Source organism: Anas acuta, chromosome Z, assembly GCF_963932015.1.
Source record: "Anas acuta chromosome Z, bAnaAcu1.1, whole genome shotgun sequence".
Taxonomy (NCBI): Eukaryota; Metazoa; Chordata; class Aves; order Anseriformes; family Anatidae; genus Anas; species Anas acuta.
Window position 1 is genome coordinate 12,942,759 of NC_089017.1, and position 20,495 is coordinate 12,963,253.

General features: G+C 40.3%; 2 protein-coding genes across 4 annotated transcripts in view; both read left to right on the top strand.

The window, feature by feature from the left end:
• ITGA1 (integrin subunit alpha 1) overlaps positions 1 to 1,473 on the top strand; it is a 74,392-nt gene extending 72,919 nt beyond the window's left edge. For both annotated transcript variants that reach the window (XM_068667818.1, XM_068667819.1), the window contains exons 29-30: positions 544 to 660; positions 1,408 to 1,473. In XM_068667818.1, the coding sequence (XP_068523919.1) occupies positions 544 to 660; positions 1,408 to 1,452 (162 nt within the window). In that variant the 3' untranslated portion in view covers positions 1,453 to 1,473. The remainder of the gene's footprint in view (positions 1 to 543; positions 661 to 1,407) is intronic.
• Positions 1,474 to 17,465: 15,992 nt separating this feature from the next.
• The window catches only part of ITGA2 (integrin subunit alpha 2), a 67,471-nt gene continuing 64,441 nt past the window's right edge, over positions 17,466 to 20,495 (top strand). For both annotated transcript variants that reach the window (XR_011091149.1, XM_068666903.1), the window contains exon 1: positions 17,466 to 17,864. Coding sequence is in view for 1 of the 2 variants with exons in the window: in XM_068666903.1 (XP_068523004.1) it covers positions 17,825 to 17,864 (40 nt within the window). In the remaining variant the exon portion in view is untranslated. The remainder of the gene's footprint in view (positions 17,865 to 20,495) is intronic.

The window sequence follows — 20,495 nt, forward strand, 5'->3', positions numbered from 1 at the left end:
AGGTTGAAATACAATCCTGGGGCAAAAACAGAGGTGAGAGGCTTGTAGATAAAGACATAATTTCAAGTTGAATATCTGTGTTTGTATCTGTATCTTTAATGTTTTTGAACTATGAAGTTGTCTCTTTAATAAACTCTTAAGTTAAAATAATTCAAATTCACTATATCATCACTTCCATTTAAAATTTGAATGTTCCATATTTCAGTTCAGTTTACGCTAGCTAAGCCTTCTTTAAAATTAAATTAGTGTCCCCACAGCCTTTTATACTAAGCTTGCTAATCACTGTCATCTTTCAGGGAGGCAGGCATTGAGTGATGAAGAATATACTGAACAAACTCCTTAACATTCATTTTAACTACCCATATTTTTGGTTCTGAGTTCTTCATAAAAATCACTACTGACTAATAGCAGGGCCGTTCCTCACAAAGCGAGACCCTGGAAAATCAGTGTTTACTAATAAAAGTCATGCTGCTCTGTTGTTATTTTAGAATTATTTATTATTGTAGAATGTCATTTATTGCTTACATTCTGAACACTTTGTAGACCATGATTAAGATTTCGAAAGAACTCCCACCTGGTTCAGTCCCCTTATGGGTTATCCTCCTCAGTATCTTCGCTGGACTCTTAATTCTTGCACTGCTTATATTTGCTTTGTGGAAGGTAAGCTGCACATCCGTCTCTTCATGAAAATAAAGTAATATACATAAATATACATATAATAAAGAAATATACATAAATTCTGTGTCATGTTCTATAACTAGAACCTCATGGACACTAATATTAGCCAATAGGAAGAATGAAATCTTGTAGAAAAAACAAAATAACTAATAACAGCACATTCTTCCGAAGTGTGACATGCTATGCTTTCTGATTAAAGCCTGTAGAGTTGTATACATAACAATGTGATGGAAATAAAATTAAATAGAGATTTTAGAGCCATAAGGTTTTTTGCTTTAGCTTTGGCTGGATGTGTCCAGGTGTTCTCTTTGTACAAGGAATGCTAGGCCTGTGGTGTAAGTATTGCCACAAGTGGGCACTCTTTTCCAAGCTAAATATTCAAGTTATATTTAAGCTACAGTTTATATATATGTATATATTTCAACATTCATTATGCCTTGAAAAAATTGACAAGCATAAATTATTATTTATTCAACTGAAGACCAACTATTATTAAGCATTTTAGTCTTTGACATTATGTGAGAATAACAATGATTCAGCAATCACTCATTGTATATTTTCCTGGAAAGGAAAACCTAAAGGGTTGTACTTCACTGATAAAATATTAAATGACTTTTTACTGCACTGCAAGTGTGAAGTAGTAACAAGAATTTAGAGTATGAATGCTACCAATGTGCTTTGAGTTGTGTGCTTTGAGTAGTTCTTTATTTGCATTTTTCTCTCCTGCAGGCTGGATTTTTCAAGAGACCTCTAAAGAAGAAAATGGAAAAATGAGGGGAAAAAAAAAAAAAACAACACATTTTTTCAGGTCTGCCTCAAAAATGTGACTGTAAAATTAAAAACTTAGGTATATATGCAAGGGCTACAATGTTTTCTAAACTCTGGTGCATTTAAAAGACAGCAAGCAGAACATCAAGCAAGCAAATCAAGTGCACAGGTGAATGATGCAAAGAAAGAATAAACAGCCTTATGTCATTTTGTGATACTCAAGGACATATTTTCAAGTGTTACTCATTTTTGGAGAGTAACTGAGTTCAAAGATGCTAAGGTTTTTAATATGAAAAGCGCCTAATCATATTTTTATATGCATATACATGTGGAATCCTTTTTCATCCCACATTATGCAACAAGTCAGTTTGTATGTAGCAGTCCCACTGTTTTTATCAACTTACGATTTTCAAAGGGAAAAAAGTGTTATATTCAAAATTTTCTCCATTTTATGGGCTGTCAGTTCACAAAGCAGAAGATTCAAACTTCGAGAATGCACCAAATATTATATGGCAACTGAGGTAATGAAAATTCAGAAGATAGAAATACCTGCAGAACTTTGGGTGTTCTGCATGGACTTCTCATTCAACTATTTTAGCGTGTCCACTAGAACCCAGGAAACTCCAAGAAAGAAACTTTTATTTTCAAGAGGACCGGTAAAGATAGATCCATTAAATCATGTAACTGTTTGAAGTTCAAACAGATTTTTGGCAGACCTAGAAATGTATGCACAAAACATTCAAGCCCAACTAATTGCACACTGTACACAAATAAGCAGAGGCACAATTGTGTCTGCAGATTGAAATGTCCGTATTTATGCAGAAAATGTTTAGAGGTACCCTGAAAGTTTGACTCTTGCTGTATATCTTGGAGTAGCCAGGAGGGTGCTTCATAAACTGTCACTGTACAGTTGTTGTGTAGCTATTTAATCCAATGAGTTTAATGTGTAAAAAATAATAATTAACAAAAGAGCACAGATAAATTTAGCACTGGCAAGCTTCTTCTAGTAGTGTAAGTCACACCTCATCTTTGTTACTTGGGAATTTAAAAATTAATGAAGAATTTCTATACTAAATAAGCACTTAACAAATGATGTTTATTTTGTGATAAGGATTAAAAATTTATATAAGAATACACTGAACTGTAGATAGCAAAATATTTCTTTAAACCTATTTAGACTAGTCAGCTTAACAGGAAACTTCCTCCTTTCTTCTTTCACACACTTGTTTTCCTTCTACAAGTATTTCTCTCTGCAGCTCTTGGCTATACATTGTCCATAAGAGCTTCCTACTTTACTTGCAGTCACACAAAACTAACAAGAAAATGGAGGCCTGCAGGCAAAGTGCAATGTTGTCTCAGCATGATGTGACTCAATATCGATTGCCAATAGATCAGAAAATGTTGAAGAGCACTTCTGTAAGATGTCCTCATTTGTGGAAATGCCTTTGCCTTGCCAAGGAAACCAGGATAATTTGTTCCTCTTGTTGGTACAAATTTCATTGGAATGAAAAAAAAAAAAATCATTGCAGTTTTCAAAAGGTTTTATTTTATCATATACGCTCTACTGACTTTATAGTAACAGCTTAAAAAGCAATAATATATTTTATAACGATCTTTTTATTCTTTTAATACATTTAGTGAAGACTTTTTTCTTCTTTAAGAGACCATAGCTTGGGTTGAACATGCTGGCAAGTACAACTCTGGAAATGTGCCAGAAGGTGCTTCATTGTTTAAAAGATGCTGTCACTCTTAAGTACCTTCTATTTAGTTCCTAAATTAGAGAGTAGTTATTGGGAAAGGCTGAGATTTATGTTAATGCATCAAGTAAGATTACCTTTGAATGTGTTTGTAACTTCTCCTTCTGCCTGTGGGAAAGGTGATTGTTTCATAACAAATGTTCTGCTGAAAGCAGCAAGACTCAGAGGAGAGGGCAAAGCATTCTGCAAGAACACCGTGAGGAGCCTGGGAGAGCCACAGAGTCAGTGGGCTTACCTGATGGGCTCAGCTGCGTGCTTACAAGCATGCCTGACCCCAGTGGATACAAGATGTGCTGCCCTGGTTCTGAGCACAGAGTAAAAGCTTCAGTGGAAGCAAAAAATGAGGCAGAATTGTTGTAGGTAGGATCACTGCTTCATTTATCATGTGATTTAAATTGTCCTCAGAGGAATGCAAAAATCCGGCTGTTGAACAAAGATGATAAATTAATATTTCCAACAGTGTTTTCAGTCAGTGTGAGATGCAAGTTTTATTTTTTATTTTTTAAGTATAATTTTGCCAATTTGTTTGGAGGAATTAAATGGCACGTGTCAGCACAAAATCTGAATGTCTTAGAATTAAAAATGTGCTTATATTTTGTTTTGTTTTGTTTTTTCCTTATAGTATCTCTGTAAAGACATAACAATGCTATTATCCTAATATGGTTTTGTGGAGGAACAATTATGAAAAAGTTGTGACTCACCTATGCACACATACAGTCTATGGTAGTAAAGGAAATACTTGTATTTATTATTATTCACCCAGTTTGTTAACCATTAGGTCATTTTTCCTGGCTTCATAAAATTAATCACTCTAAGTTAATTCATGTCACACATCATTTTTATGCAGCATACCTTTTGTTTGTTTCACTTTTTAGTTATGGTAATCTGATAAACCAAGCCTTGTACTTTTTCTGATGATATTTCATGTCTTATTTTAAAGCACCAGCCTGTTTTAAAATATAAGTCAATAGAACAGTCTGTTTCCCTAACTTGTACACAAAAATACGTATTTTATCAATGCAAAGTATGTTTGAGATTGTTGTCCCATTCTTTTTAGCCTTGCTTTGCACTGTAAAAACAGTAGGAAGCTTCTTATAACCACACTGCTATTCTGTTTCTCATGATGCTTTCTCCCTTTTCACATTTGACCTATTATCAGAAGCTTAATTGTAATATCTATTTAAAATATAAGTAAGTAAAGGGGATACCACTGTAGCACATTACTCTTACACAGGCTACATTAGTGAAATCACTATTTTTATACATAGAATCTTTCCACAGCACTGCAAGAGCAGTATTTTTACTGCTTCTCACTTTTGCTGCTTCTCACAGCAGAAAAGCCTACTGAAATCACTATTTCAAACATCAGGAACATCTCATTGAAATTTAGCAGGCACCAAAAATATCAGTAAAGCATGTAATCTGTTTTATTCCTATAAAAAGATACATTAGGCTTGTAATGTGATTCTAACTATTAGCAAGATAAACATTTTTGTTATTCAAATAAAAGCCCATAAAAAAATGTAATGAATTGGGTGTATAACCTGAGCTTAAGCAATGGAAGAAATCTGGCCCAGGTCTGTTCCTAATTTCAGCACTGAAGTAGCTAATGTTAGAGCAAGGTAATGGAGAATCTATGTTTCTATAGCATAGCAAAGCTTTAAACCATTGCTCCTGCTTCAGTCCGAGGCTGTTGTAGAGGTTGTCAGTTCCCTATATGATTTTACAAGACTTGGCAGACAGCATCTACGTTAGAGCAATCTCCCTGAGCTGCTGCTTATGCTACTGTCATCCTCGCTCTGTATCTTGAGCCCTTGCCAAGATACCAGCCACTTTTCCTGAGCCCATGCCTGAGATCAGTAGTACACTGCCTGTGCTGAGTTCCTTCAGGCACAATGTACCTCTTCTTCAGGGCTTGTGTCAGGGGAATCTACCAACTGGAGCCAAGGGTTTTCATCTTCTCATGTGGGAAAAAGAGGCTGGACTTAGGATCAGGCTTATCTAATGAATTCCACATTGTCTAATTATTTTATTTTCCTGGATTAAGTACTGTATAGATGATGCAATTCAAACAATAAATAAATAAAAGCAGAGCAAGAGAATGAGAGTATGCCTCTGTTAATTATGCCTCTTACCAGGAATCAGATGGAATTTTTTGTTAAAGAAAGAAATCACAGCATTCTGCACAGTTTTTTCCTGTAAAGTTATTCCATGTGCTTTATTGATTAATAAATAAAATAAAATAAAAATCTAGTGTATGTTCTTTGTAGTTTGTTTGACTTTCAATGGTATAAAATACATATAAAGACATTCCAGTACCTAAAAACTACCTAAGTCTGTCTACTTGTCAATAGAAAGCTATTACAGAACTAAACATCCTTGCCCAGCATAAAATCAAGGAAATCTTGAATTCTGTCAATTGTTCAGAAGGTTGCCATGCGTTGTATGTATTGTGCTTGTAGCTGCATTTAAAAATTTTTCAAAGGACAGTAAGAATTTCTGACAGATTTGGTTTCATGACATTATATACAAAAAAAGCTGAAGATACATTCACTCCTCATAGAAACATAGAATGGCTCAGGTTCGAAGGGAACTTAAAGGTCATCTAACTCCAACCCCCTTGTCATAGGCAGGGAAGCCACCTACTACATCAGGTTACTCAGGGTCCTATCCAGCCTGGTTTGGAACACCTCCAGGGATGAGGCATCCACAGCTTCTCTGGGAAACTTGTGCCTCACCACCTTTCTACAATGAAGAATTTCCTCCTAATGCCTAGTCTATCCTCTTCTGGTTTAAGACCATTCCCCCTTGTCCTATAATTATCTACCTGAGTAAAGAGTCCTTCTCCGTCCTTTTTATAAGACCCTGTTAAGTACTGAAAGGCCACAATGAGGTCTCCCTGGAGCCTTCTCCAGGCTGAACATCCCCAGTTCTCTCAGCCTTTCTTCATAAGACACAGGCTCCAGCCCTCATCTGTGATCGTCTTTGTGGCCCTCCTCTGGACCCGCTCTAACAGCCCCACATCCTTCTTGTGCTGGGGGTCCCAGGTGGGGCCTCACAAGGGCAGAGCAGAGGGGCACAATCCCCTCTCTCCGCCTGCTGCCCACCCCTCTGTTGGTGCAGCCCAGGATATAGTTGGCCTTCTGGGCTGCAGGCACACATTGCTGGCTCACAGAATCACAGGATCACAGGATCGTCTAGGTTGGAAGAGACCTCCAGCATCACCTAGTCCAACCTCTGACCTAACACTAACCAGTCCTCCAGTAAACCGTATCACTAAGCTCTACATCTAAATGTCTTTTAAAGACCTCCAGGGGTGGTGACTCCACCACTTCCCTGGGCAGCCCATTCCAATGCCGAACAACCCTTTCTGTAAAGAATTTTTTCCTAATATCCAACCTAAACATCCCCTGGTGCAACTTTAGCCCATTTCCCCTCGTCCTGTCACCACGCACGTGGGAGAACAGGCCAACCCCCACCTCACTACAGCCTCCTTTAATGTACCTATAGAGAGCAATAAGGTTGCCCACAAGCCTCCTTTTCTCCAGGCTGAACAACCCCAGCTCCCTCAGCCGCTCCTCATAGGACTTGTTCTCCAGACCCCTCACCAGCTTCATTGCCCTTCTCTGGACTCGCTCAAGCACCTCCATGTCCTTCTTGTAGCGAGGGGCCCAAAACTGAACACAGTAAGTACTCGAGGTGCGGCCTCACCGAGTACAGGGGGACAATCACTTCCCTAGCCCTGCTGGCCACACTGCTTCTTATACAAGCCAGGATGCCGTTGGCCTTCTTGGCCACCTGAGCACACTGCTGGCTCATATTCAGCCGACTATCCACCAATACTCCCAGGTCCTTCTCCGCCTGGCAGCTTTCCAACCACTCCTCTCCCAGCCTGTAGCTCTGCTTGGGGTTGTTGTGCCCCAGGTGCAGGACCCGGCACTTGGCCTTGTTGAACCTCATACAGTTGACCTCAGCCCATCGGTGCAGCCTATACAGATCCTCCTGCAGAGCCTTCCTACCCTCGAGCAGACCGACACACGCACCTAACTTGGTGTCATCTGCGAACTTACTGAGGGTGCACTTGATCCCCTCATCCAGATCACTGATAAAGATATTAAAGAGGACTGGCCCCAGTACCAAGCCCTGGGGAACGCCACTAGTGACTGGCCTCCAACTGGATTTGACTCCATTTACCACAACCCTTTGGGCCCCGCTATCCAGCCAGTTTTTAACCCAATGAAGTGTACGCCAGTCCAAGCCACAAGCAGTCAGTTTCTTGAGGAGAATGCTGTGGGAAATGGTGACAAAAGCCTTGCTGAAGTCAAGGTAGACCACATCCACAACCTTTCCCTCATCCACCCAGCATGTCACTTTGTCATAGAAGGAGATCAGGTTCGTCAAGCAGGACCTGCCTTTCATAAACCCATGCTGACTGGGCCTGCATCACCTGATTGCCCTGCAAGTGCCATGTGATGACATTCTAGATAATCTGCTCCATGAGCTTTCCTGGCACTGAGGTCAAACTGACAGGCCTATAGTTCCCCGGGTCTACCTTCCGGCCCTTCTTGTAGATGGGCATCACGTTTGCTAGATGCCAGTCAACTGGGACCTCCCCTGAAACCAGGACTGTTGATAAATGATGGAAAGCGGCTTGGCCAGCTCCTCCGCCAGTTCTCTCAGTACCCTCAGGTGGATCCCATCTGGCCCCATCGACCTGCGTACATCCAAGTGCTGTAGCAGGTCACCAACCATTTCCTGGTGGATTATGAGGGCCACATTCTGCTCCCCATTCCCTTCCACCAGCTCAAGGGTACTGAGTATCCAGAGAACAACCGGTATTGCCACTAAAGACTGAGGCAAAGAAGGCATTAAGCACCTCAGCCTTTTCCTCATCTCTGGTAACTAAGTTTACCCTCACATCCAGTAAAGGATGGAGTTTCTCCTTAGTCCTCCTTTTTGTGTCGATGTATTTATAAAAACATTTTTTGTTATCTTTAATGGCAGTAGCCAGTTTAAGCTCCAGATGAGCTTTGGCCTTTCTAATTTTGTCCCTGCACGGCTTCACAACATTTTTATAGTCCTCCTGAGTGGCCCGCCCTCTTTTCCAAAGATCATAAACCTTCTTTTTTCTCCTAAGCTCAAGCCACAACTCTCTGTTGAGCCAGGCCGCTCTTGTTCCATGCCGGCTTGCCTTTGGGCACGTGGGGACAGACTGCTCCTGAGTCATTAAGATTTCCTCCCAGCCTTCGTGGACTCCTCTGCTCTTCAGAACCACCAATCAAGGGACTCTACCAATCAGTGTCCTGAACAGCTCAAAGTCAGCCCTCTGGAAGTCCAAAACTGATCCCCCTCCTGACTTTACCAAGAATAGAGAACTCTACCGTTTTGTGGTCACTCTGCCCAAGACAGCTCCCAGACACTCTGTTTGTGAAAAGCAGGTCTATCAGGGCACCTCCCCTGGTAGGCTCACTAACCAGCTGCATCAGGAAGTTACCCTCCACACTCTCCAGGAACCTCCTAGACTGTTTTCTCTGGGCTGTGTTGTGCTTCCAGGATATGTCTGGGAAGTTGAAGTCCCTCATGAGAACAAGCATTGATGATTTCACAACTTCTGCCAGCTGCCTGTAGAATTCCTCATCCATCTCCTCATCCTGGTTCGGTGGTCTATAAAAGACCCCCACCAGGATGCTTGCCTTGTTGGCCTTCCCACTGATCCTAACCCATAGGGACTCAACCTTATCATTCCCAGCCTCAAGTTCCATGATATCAAAAGTCTCTCTGATATAGAGAGACACACCATCACCCTTTCTGTGCTGCCTGTCCCTTTTGAAGAGCCTATAGCCAGACATTGCAGCAGTCCAATCATGAGAGTGGTCCCACCACGTTTGAGTGATGGCAACCAAGTCATAGCCTGCCTGCTGCACGATGGCTCCTCTTGTTTGTTACCCATGCTGCGTGCATTAGTGTAGATGCACTTCAGCTGGGCCATTGCCTTCTCCTCTAGCCTAGCCATTATTCCCCCTGGCACACCTCCAACAAGCCTTATTTCAGCCCCGTCCTCCTTCATACCTAGTTTAAAGCCCTCTCAATGAGCCCTGCCAGCTTCTGGGAGGGAGCCTGGGAGGCTCATGTTGAGCTGTTTTTCCACTAGAACCCCCTAGGTCTTTTTCTGCAGGGTTGCTATCAATGAGTTCTTCTCCCAGTCTGCCCTCAGGTCTGGGATTGTCCCAATCCAGGTGCAGCACCTTGCACTCATCCAACCATCCTTGCCATCCAGTAATTTTTCTATAGAACTTACTCCTGTGACCCAAATATCCTGTTGTCCCACATAGAAATAATGTTCACACCTCTTTCCTTATAATATAATAACTATTTGTATCAAAACTTCATAAAAGCTAAAGATTGCACTCGTATCTCAGTTAAATTTAAAAATATATATTACAAAATACATAATGACTTAACTGTTATCAGAGACTACTCCAATGGTGAGTCAGAATCCTGTAACAGCAACATCCTGTCCAGTCATAGGGGATTGCTTACCAACAGTCTTACTATGTATATACCTGATAATTGGAGTTTACCGTGCATTTTCAATGGGAGTACTTTGGTAAAAATCAGCCATTTCTTTTTTGTTTAAAGTGATTTCCAATTAAATATATATATATATATATATATATATATATGTATATATATATATATATTTACTATTAAAAAAATAGTACATTATAGAGCAGCTGCACAAAAGAAGAGGACTGTAACTAATAGTATTTAACAGAAGCAGTCCTGATACTTCAGATTCTGAAAGCAATAGCAGTTCATGGAGCATGTGTGATTTGAGCCTTATAAGAATAAAATTCATTTGCAACAAAGATTAAAGTGCTGCTGAAATTTTAGTAACAACTGGCTGCTCGCTGCTCAGAAAGCACAGCTAGATTCTTTTTAAAGAATTCATTGATAAAGTGACCTGTCCTTGATGCAGTCTTGTTTTTAATTACAAAACCTCAGGGCTGATAGCACCTCATTCAGTGGAGAGGAGAGGAGAGGAGAGGAGAGGAGAGGAGAGGAGAGGAGAGGAGAGGAGAGGAGAGGAGAGGAGAGGAGAGGAGAGGAGAGGAGAGGAGAGGAGAGGAGAGGAGAGGAGAGGAGAGGAGAGGAGAGGAGAGGAGAGGAGAGGAGAGGAGAGGAGAGGAGAGGAGAGGAGAGGAGAGGAGAGGAGAGGAGAGGAGAGGAGAGGAGAGGAGAGGAGAGGAGAGGAGAGGAGAGGAGAGGAGAGGAGAGGAGAGGAGAGGAGAGGAGAGGAGAGGAGAGGAGAGGAGAGGAGAGAAGGAGAAAGGAGAAAGGAGAAAGGAGAAAGGAGAAAGGAGAAAGGAGAAATAAAAGAATGATCCCCGAGCCTTTTTTTCTTGGGGAGATATGTTGGTCCTTTAGTGCTTTGCCCCTTGTGCAAAGCCCTCTTCTGTCCTCTTTTCTTCCTCCTCACATCTTCTCAGAAAAGATAGACATTCCTCAAGGGCTCATTGAATGTTACACTGCCTAGGTATTTTTAAAGAAATGTAAGAAGGAGCAGAAGTACTTGAAGTGTATTGTACATTTAGATCTTGCAGGTCAGTTAGCTTGGCAAACTTCTTTCTGCACTGTTCACTTTCAGAAGTGGCTACTGTGAAATCTGGCTTCTCAGTTATGGTTCAGCTTGATTTGGAACTGGGAGTTACTGGGTATTTGCTGCGAAATTTTATTTATCTGGTTCATTATTATGTATGGTTCTTAAAGCTTCTGCACCTTGCCTGTGCCATTGTTATTCCTCCTGCAGTAATTAAATAGGATTACTCTCTCCGGTGAAGTTTCCTTCATGTAGTCTTATGTTACAGAGCCTTTGCTTCTTATCAGAAGATCTCCTCAATTTACCCTAAAAAGGCATTTGAAGTTTTGCAATTGTGGCAGTCAATGTAGTCTAAGAAATATAATTCATTTTCCTTCCTTTTGGGGAACTGAATACATGAACCTTGCTTAGTGTCCTCATCTTATGGCCCACATTAATAGCCATGGATGCTCACTGTTGTTTGCCTGCTCATAAAACATCACTGATAAGAGCATGTTTCTCTGGTTGCAGACATTTTATGTATGCCACTACAGATGTCAGTAGGTCTGACTGCTAGGGTTCAGCTGAAACTTCCCACAACACTGTGATCCAGAAAAAGCGCTCTGCTGATACCAGTGTTGTGAGTTTAGGGACTCTCGTGAATGTCAGAAACTACTGAGATTAGAGTTTTTTTCCATGTATCTGAGGGATCTTCCATTTGAGGATCTCAGATCAGAAGATTAATTCAAAGACTCTGGCCTCCTTTGCAACATAAACTCCCAATATTTGAAAAGATGTCTATAGCTATCAGCACAAAAGCATAGGCAAATATAGCTAGAGAGCAATACATGTCTTATAAGATAGTGCTGCAACACATTTTGTTCTTTCATACAAAGCACCTTCTGATTTAATCATTTTTGAAAGCTGGCCTGTTTGCCAGCTGAGACTTTTTCTTGTAGGACAATAAGATTTTTGCAATCTGAGAAGGAATAGTTTTGTACATCAACTAGATGACACTTGAACTTGTTACCATAATTTTCTCCTCACAGTCTTGTCTTATATTTCATCAAACTCAAAGTTCAGTAGCAAATGGAAAGTAGCTTAGCAAAAGATCTGTTGAGAATAGATCCAATTCAGCAGTTACAAACATACTAAAAGGCATTTTCTTGAAGACTCAGGATTATTTTTTGATAAGCTGCAAATAACATAAGAAAAATAAACTAAAATAAATGGACAAAAATAAATACAATACAATACAAGTAAACATGTATTAATATTTTAATTAATTTCACCTCATCTGTTTACAATTCATATGAGATTATTCAGGATTTTTGAAAGTTTGGTTAAAAAATGCCTACAGAGTGATTAAGCAACTAACTCTTTGTGGCAGACAAATAAAAAGGCAGAATTAATAGGTTTCAGTTCCACACACCAGACAACAACTAGGTTTTCAAATTTTCAAAATAAAATTGTCATATATGTAAATAAAGTCATATTTTGAGCAGATAGAGCTTCTCATCTTCTCATCACGTGCCTATAATCCATAACTCTGAGAAATATTTGGAAGAAGATACCCACTGTTGTTATCAGCTCAACAGGTTATTGCAGCTGCATCAAGGTTAATGCCCTGGGAAGTGGGTTGAAGCCACTGAGGGAGAACACCAACTGTTCTACAGAGCACAGAATTATACAAATTTAGCAGGCTGTCATATTGGGCCTCACTGTTGGATCAAAAATGAATGGCAACATTTCCTCCCTGGCTACTTTATTTCCCATGAACATAATTTCCTCCACAACAGGCTTAAATTTTGCTCACCTATAAAGAGAATCAGTAAAAATATGTATGTACTCCAAGGTGGTAGGACACAGTTCTGTCAAAACAAGTTGTAATAGGTTAGCATGTGCTGATATGTATGGACAGAAGCAGGACTAGAGAGGACACTATGGCCACACTCTGCCTTTTGAGGGCTTTCTGCTGAACCCTCTCATGAATATCAATTTCATATTTATTTTTTCAGAGGACAGCCTGACTTTAAAATATGTGAATATTGTTCCTGCACATCTGCTGTTCACATCAAAGCACTGGTATACTTCTCTTTGCCAGTAGTGAAAAAGAGTATAAAGCTATGGGTCCTGTGTTTTCCCTTTAAAATCCCAATTCCACTTTTCAATCCTTTTTAGTTCCTCTGAGGTTCATATCAACTGGTAAAAGAAATCAAGTGCATACTGACCCAACTCAACTTTCAAACATTTTGCCAAGGTCTATTGTGAGTCGTTGTCATCTCAGTTATCCCTTTCTCTTCATTGCTGGCAGGTTTAGTGGAAAACAGATTACTCAGTTCAAAGTGTTTACTCTTCACTGGGCTGTGTAACAAGATCTGTTAATCTCAAATCACTATGTAAAAAAATCCCCTTCCCCACATGGATTTGAATGATTCTTGGAGGACCTGATATGCATGGGGAGGTGAGGGAAGCGGCTCCATATGCTTTAAACTGATCTTATTTATTTATTTATTTATTTTTTGGTGTGAGGATTAACCTATACATCAGGATAAATGATGTCAATCATGTAGATGGTAGATCGTGACTTTCTAATGGAGGGCTCTAAAGACGGGAATGGGCTCTAAATGGGGGGCTGTTTGCTTTGTAAGGGGTGTTCATATGTGTGTACCTGGGCAGGGGGCCTCACTACACTGGTTTACATATTTTATTACATATTACATAGTACTTTATGCATCTGACACACCAGTCCTCCTGAACTAAATGACTTCTTTTTTAATTAAGTCAACAGTGTAGGCACTTCTGAAACCTACACAGAGTGATTCTTCCTGTCCACCTTTGTATGGAGAGGCTTTCAAAGATGACTGAGAGTGTAGAATATTTTCATCTTTCACTAAATTATGCCCTCTGCGCAGATTCCCAAGAAGGATGGACCATATGCCCTCTTGAAAGCACTTATTTCATCAATAATACAGTATTGACGATACAGAAATACAACTATTAAAGTCAAATCAACTATTACATTCTCAATAATGGCTTGTAATAAAGTCATAAAATAAGCTAAATACTAAAAAATTGCCAATCCTTATAAATACTGAGAAGTGTGTCTTCCTGATCTTTGGAATTAAATTAACTGAATAGAAAACTATAAATTACCCCAATGGCAAAATCATGTACAAGAACTAATACTGGCTCAGACCAAAATCTGTGTAATATAAAGACCTGTCTCTGATGTCAGCCAAAACAGATACCTATGGAAAAGCCTAAGACCTAGACGAGACCAGCTTCTCACCAGCACTGTTCCATCCTCGAGCTTTTTTGCAACTCAAGTTCTTCACAGGCTGGGAAGGTTTCAGTGGGTTTAGTAATCTGTTTCTTTGGCCACAATGGGCCAAATAGCTTTAAACTTCTACCACTCTGTGGAACTGAGGTCTGCACCTGAGTACACTCTAGGAGAAGAAACATACCCTTTTTTTCTGTGTTCACCTTTCTTCATGGTAGCTTTGTCACACAGCCCAAACTCACCTATTCTAGAAGACAGAGTATTACTAACACCATCATTGTCATCCATGTCCCTTCTAATACCATACATTTAATATTTCCTTTTAAGACACTCCTATTCCAGAGGTAAAAGTCCTAGCTTACTTAGCCATTGGATTGAGGACTTTCCTCACCTCCCATCCTCTGTCTCAAGTTTTTCTAGTTCTAACATAACACTTTGAGGTGAATGAAACAAAATTGCACTGTGTTAAAAATGTGTGTTTTAATCAGGAGCATAACAAAGTGCTGGCTTATACTCTACTAATTAGCTAAATAATTCCTGAGACATCGTTTGAAGTTGGTTTTTTGTTTGTTTGCTTGGTTTTGACCTTTTTAAGCTCAATACCAAAACTGAATTATTACTAATGTCTAAACTACTGCTATTATTTCCTCACTTCTATTTTTAGCATTTTCTTTTTGGTTTTTGATTGGGTTGGGTTGTTGTTGCTGTTGTTGGTGATGGTGTTGGGTTTTTGTTTTTGCTTGCTTGTTTTTTGTTTTTGTTTGGTTTTGGTAGCTCATTTTCAGTGCCTTCTTTTAATATAACATTTTTTGTTACAGACATCATGTACCTGCCAAAAGTAACAACTGTTACTTGGTGTCCCTTCCCTCTAACATCTTAATACACATCAAAGGAGTGACCTGGAGCCATACACCTTGGCCTCACAGCCTGCAAATTGCATCATCTTCATGAATGCCCCTCCCAGAAATAAGTGAACAAAAAACTCCTAGGTTGTGCACAGCACAGAAACTCTGAGTGTGCAGCCACCCCTCACAGATGACAAGAAATGGAAATACCCAAATATTTTTATGAGAAGGTTGCCATTAAGTTTTGATTATGTCATCATGTTGAAAATATATACTGACTGCAAAAATCTCACAATAAAAGTGATTAATATGCATTCACCATATTTTTAAATCAACTATTCGTGCAGCTTCTTTCTCTTAAAAATGCAAAAATTATAGTGAACATTTTGTGGTGGAACTGATCAAGCTACTTGCTTCCAACAACACCTACCATGAAAAAAGAAAGGTCATTTGGCAATTGCCAACCAAACAGATACTTCTAAAGCGCAAGTCATCTGTATTTGCATAGAACCAAGCCTGAAACTTTGCAAACCAGCTCAGGCAGACACAGTATTTTTGACAAGTGTTCTTGTGATTACTAATGAGCAAACACAACAGGGTGCTAAAAAGAACATCAGTAAACAGTGAAGACATGTAGAGCACAGAACGCTTATCAGGCCCCCTTTTAAATTCCAAAAATAATGAGTACTGAGCTAGCTTGTCTCTGAATTTTTGTTTGTTTTTGTTGATGAAATAGATTAAGGAACAATTGTCTTATTCTTTCCTTCCTTCTTTCTTTCTCTAATTACATAAAGAGTATGTATAGTGTAGCTGAAAAAAAAAAAAAATCTAAATTGTGAAATACGGCACAGCACAGAAAATAGGTTTTCTGTAATACACAATATGTAGTTCAAGATTATGTGATAGGATTATTAAAAAAAAATGCCTTGTAATCTATTTAAAACAAGTATTCATCAGTATATTGTTACAGAACTAAATAATTTATGCAGCATATATTCTCTTTTGACCTACTCTTCACAGATAAAGACAAAAATTAGTTAGGGAAGCAACACTCTGGGAGACAGCCTTTGTGTGTGTGAAACTATTTTTCAACATTGTTCCTGTATGAGGAAGAAAGTTTCGTATCCTGAGGGTGTATTTATAATTAGGATGATGTAACTGAATCAAAGACATTGTTCCTTAGGAAAATGAGGTGCCTTGGTCTTCAGAGGCTATTTTAAGGTGGGGCAAAGCATGATTCTAGGTGTATTTGATTTAAGAAGTCGTTCTTCCTATGCTTTGTTTTTTATTATTATTATTATTACTTTTCTTTGTGGTAGTATAGATTTCCCTCTTAATCCCAAAGCTGCACACATACTTACACACTCAGCACAGGCAAGGAGAAAAGAGCCCAGAACTGCTTTACACCTGGTACTGGAGCAGATGTTTCTGTTTTAGGTAGCTGCTCCTTGAAGTGTATATTTGCAGGGCTGTTGAGACACCATAAAGAGGAAATCGAGGGACTGAACTGAGACATGTGAGTCATTGTCAGTAAACGATTGACTGAGTCCTCAGAGGGAATGTTTCCTAGGTCAGAACTGACGAAGTCTTGGGAAGTGAGTCCATGTACTAGTTCATAGGTTAGGCTGAGTAACAAGACTTTGTGTCCTTAAAGAGTAAATATGTGCAAGAGACCAATATGAGTTATTCCGTGGCAGGTCCCTGCTGTACTTCCATCAAGGACATTAAATTCCCGATGAAGTTTTCTTAAACTATACATAGTTCCTAAAAAAAAAGCGATGTCCAAATAAATTCCTGTTGAACAATCCCCCATGTTAACAGGCTCCGTAAATCAACAGACTCTGAAGTTAACCTGTCAACTTACAATTTAGATTCACAGCTTTAAAAAGACATAAGACAGTGAGAGAATACATGTATTTTTATAACACTCCTGAAATAAAAGCTATGGTCTATGTCACACCAAAATGACTGTGAGCTAGGCGATGAACAGGGGGAAGGAAACATTTCTATTTCAAGTCCAGACAAATTGCCTTTTTCACTCCACTGTGTTATTGACAGAAAGTTCAAATTCATTCATCAAAAATCATCGTTGCAAAAACACAATGTATAAAAACAGGCAGGTTGTACCACAATATAGGTGGTACCACAATTTCTGATATATACCAGAACAGAGGGACTGAGAAAAGGAAGGTTTCTCAAATACTTTGAATATACAGTACTCAAACAGTACTCAAACTGAAAGCTGCACAGAATGGAGGTAAACCTGCACTTTGTGCTGATTTCTGATTTCTTTGTGAGCAGAATCCTCGCCTTCATGTTTTTACAGGCTTTCACTCCCATTGTGTCCCTGGACATTGGCAGGGCAGCTAAGGCAGCATTTTGCATAGGCATCGTTGGGTCACTCGGGTGGCAAGGCTCCCTGTTGCACTCCTCACAGCTGAGGGCATATTCTGCAGGAATTTCATTTAAAGGAGAAGATGCCGGCTTAAAGCAATTGAGTACAAAGTGCAAAACTCGGTGAAGACAACTGCCTCAGCAGCCAACAATTTCACCACGGCTTGCAGCACTTTCAGCTGGCTCCCAAAGTGGGAAAGAGGACCCGTCCCCCGCCTGCGGAGGATTGGCTCAGGGTACCCGGGGCTGCCTCCAACCCGGCGCAGCCAGGAGGAGCGGGCACACACCGGGAACAACCGCCCCCTCGGGAGCGGCACCGGGGGCGGACCGCAGCGCAGGGTCTCCGCGGGGCGCAGGGGGCGGGCGGGACGAGGAGGAGGAGGAGGAGGAAGAGAAGGAAGAGGAGGGGTATTTTGGGGGCGGCGAGGAGCAGGTGGCGCTCAGTGCTGCGCTGGGAAGCGGCCAGCTCGGAAGCGGCACCGGCCCGGCTAACGCGCGTAGCACCGCTCAGCACCGCACCATGGGCTTCGCGGCACTGCCGCCGCTGCTTCTGGCTCTGGGTAGGTCTCAGCGCCGGGCTGCGCGCCCGCGGAGCGGGGCGAGGGGAGCGCGGAGCCCCTGCGCTGTTGCTCCTCACCGCGGCGCGTTGCTGCGCGCATTTCTGAGTGCGATGCTCCGGGGCAGGTACAGCCCGTGCTCTCCGGGCAGGTTGGGTCAATTCCTGCCGGGTTGGCACCGGGTTGGGATTTCAGAAAAATGGTGGTGGTGGTGCTACGGGGAGGGTGCAGTTTGCTGCGCGGGTTGGCGGTTGTAAGGGAGTTGTGCCCTTTTGGGCAGGTGATACTCTTTCTTGTGAACGCTGCTCCTAATTTGCAAAAATCATCTACGTCTAATCCCACCCTGCTGGGCAGATGTCTGTCCTTGGAAAAGGACAGAGAAACTTGAACCATCTCCTCCTTCTCTTGGCTGACTAAATTACCATTACATATATTTTCCTGGGAACTATAAGCCATTATATTCATTTGCCATAAGCAAATTCCCAACCACGTTCAGAGTTTGTAGTATTACTGTATGCTCTCTCAAACCCTTAATTAGCAAGTCACTGAGGAAGAGGCATAAAAATGAGTTTTAACCGATGAGCTGTTCCAACTTGTTCTTTCAGTAACTATAGCAAACACTACAGTGGAATGTGCGGCTGCAGGGTATGAAATCAAATGCAATGATATTAACCTGTGATGAGATATACAGTATAAAAAACAACTTGGTAGTTTTCTTTAAAATTCTTAAAAGCATCAGGGGGCAAAACATCCACTCTGCACTTTTGCTCCGTCCATCCTCTATGTTTCTGGTTATGGTCACTGCACACTAGGAGCAATAACAGGCGCTGTCAGTCCCAGGCTAAAAGTCCTAGGACTGCAAAAGTTTGTCAAGCGGTGCTGAAAGCAGAAGATAAGGACTGGTTGTGAGAGCAGGATTCCCCTGGCAATGAGACTGACAGGAATGGGATAGGTCTGCTTTGTTCAGACACTATCAATGATTCATCTTCATTTATACAGTTGAAAGCTGACATACTTTTGATTTCAGATCTTTCGTGACATTTGATGTTAATAGATGTAATTGCTGGGTTAATACTCACTTTAAAGCCTTTTTTGATCTTACAGAACTACGAGGAAAGTAAGGAAAAAGTAAGTTTCAGTAATGGAGTGTTTTCTCTGAGTGGTTTTGTCCTGCGATGATTGAATTCTGATGAACTCTTTAACTTTCAAAGGCAGAAGTCTTAAATTTAACTGGACTACCTTAGGCCATTCAGCAAGAAAATACCCCAAGTATATTTTAAACTTGATTTTGTATAATATATTAATTTCTGAATTATCAGCTATATTAAATGGACCACATAAGTGTATTGCTTTGTTCTATCTTCAAACTCTACTAAAAGTAACGCAACAGTTGGTAAAGGTGTGGGTTATTTGTTTATTTTAAAGGTGTGGGTTATTTGTTTCATTATTGGTTTTGTTTTGTGTGTATTTTTATGGTTGGAAAGTCATTAAGACTTTTTTATAAAGTCTTATAGACTTTATATATATATAGTCTTACAGCAAAGAAGAACTTTCTCAAAGAAGAACTTTCTCAAAGAAGAACTTTATTCTTTGCTACAAGAAGAAAGAAATAGAAAATGTAATAGAACTTCCATTTTGGTATTATAAACTTGTTACCAATCTTTTATTTGTTGGCCAAACATTATACAGTCTGTAGAAGTAGATTCTTTTATGAGGAGAAGCGTTGGCCAAACATCATACAGTCTGTAGAAGTAGATTCTTTTATGAGGAGAAGCACAGAAGTAGATGAAGTTAAGAGGAGTAACTTCATAGTGCAACCTATACCTGATGCTTTCTGTTGCAATACACTGGTTTTAGCTGCTTATAGCTTCACTACAAGTAATTCTTTAAATCTGTATTTTCAACATCCGGTTTCTTCCTTTAGGCTGTTCTTTAAAAATTGGAGCCAAAATAGCCCAGTTGTTCCTGAGGGTGAGGCCAGTGGAAAATAAAGTGCCTTTCCTGGGCTCAGTATTGGTACCATTTACTTTGGAAAGCTCTAGTGCCCTCATACTTCAGAGCAGATATTTGAAATTTGTCAGAAGGGTGTTATTCGCATCGTCTTGAAACCGTACCCAAAGTTGGCCAAGAAACAAACCTTTGGAAAACTTCATTCCTCTGGAAATAAATTGATTTTTATCCGCATGGTTTTAACATAAATTCTGTCCATCCTTGATGTGGAGCTCAGTCAGGCTTTATTTGCAATTGTAGTTGCAATGGGCTGCATGAGGTCTAGGTCTATATCTGCAAACATGGAAACTGTCTCCCTTGTGTTCTTGTATTATTTGGTATTTTTACAGCAATCTCTTCTTTCCAGTTTGAATCTGGATGCTTCAGGAGATATAACTTTGCCATGTTCTTAAAATCCCTGCTCTGTCAAGCTTATATCACTCACACTATTCCACTCTGAACTAAAAAATCCCAGGTAAATAACAGTTATGCCTTTTGGACCATGTGTACCACTTGGGGACCACAAGCTCTTAAGCTATTAGGCCCAGACAGCCTGGAGAAAGAAAGCAGTCCTATGTGAAATGGGGAAGGGGTCGTTCTCTGAAACTTCATATAGAATCTGGAATTTCCAAGTGTAATCTCTTG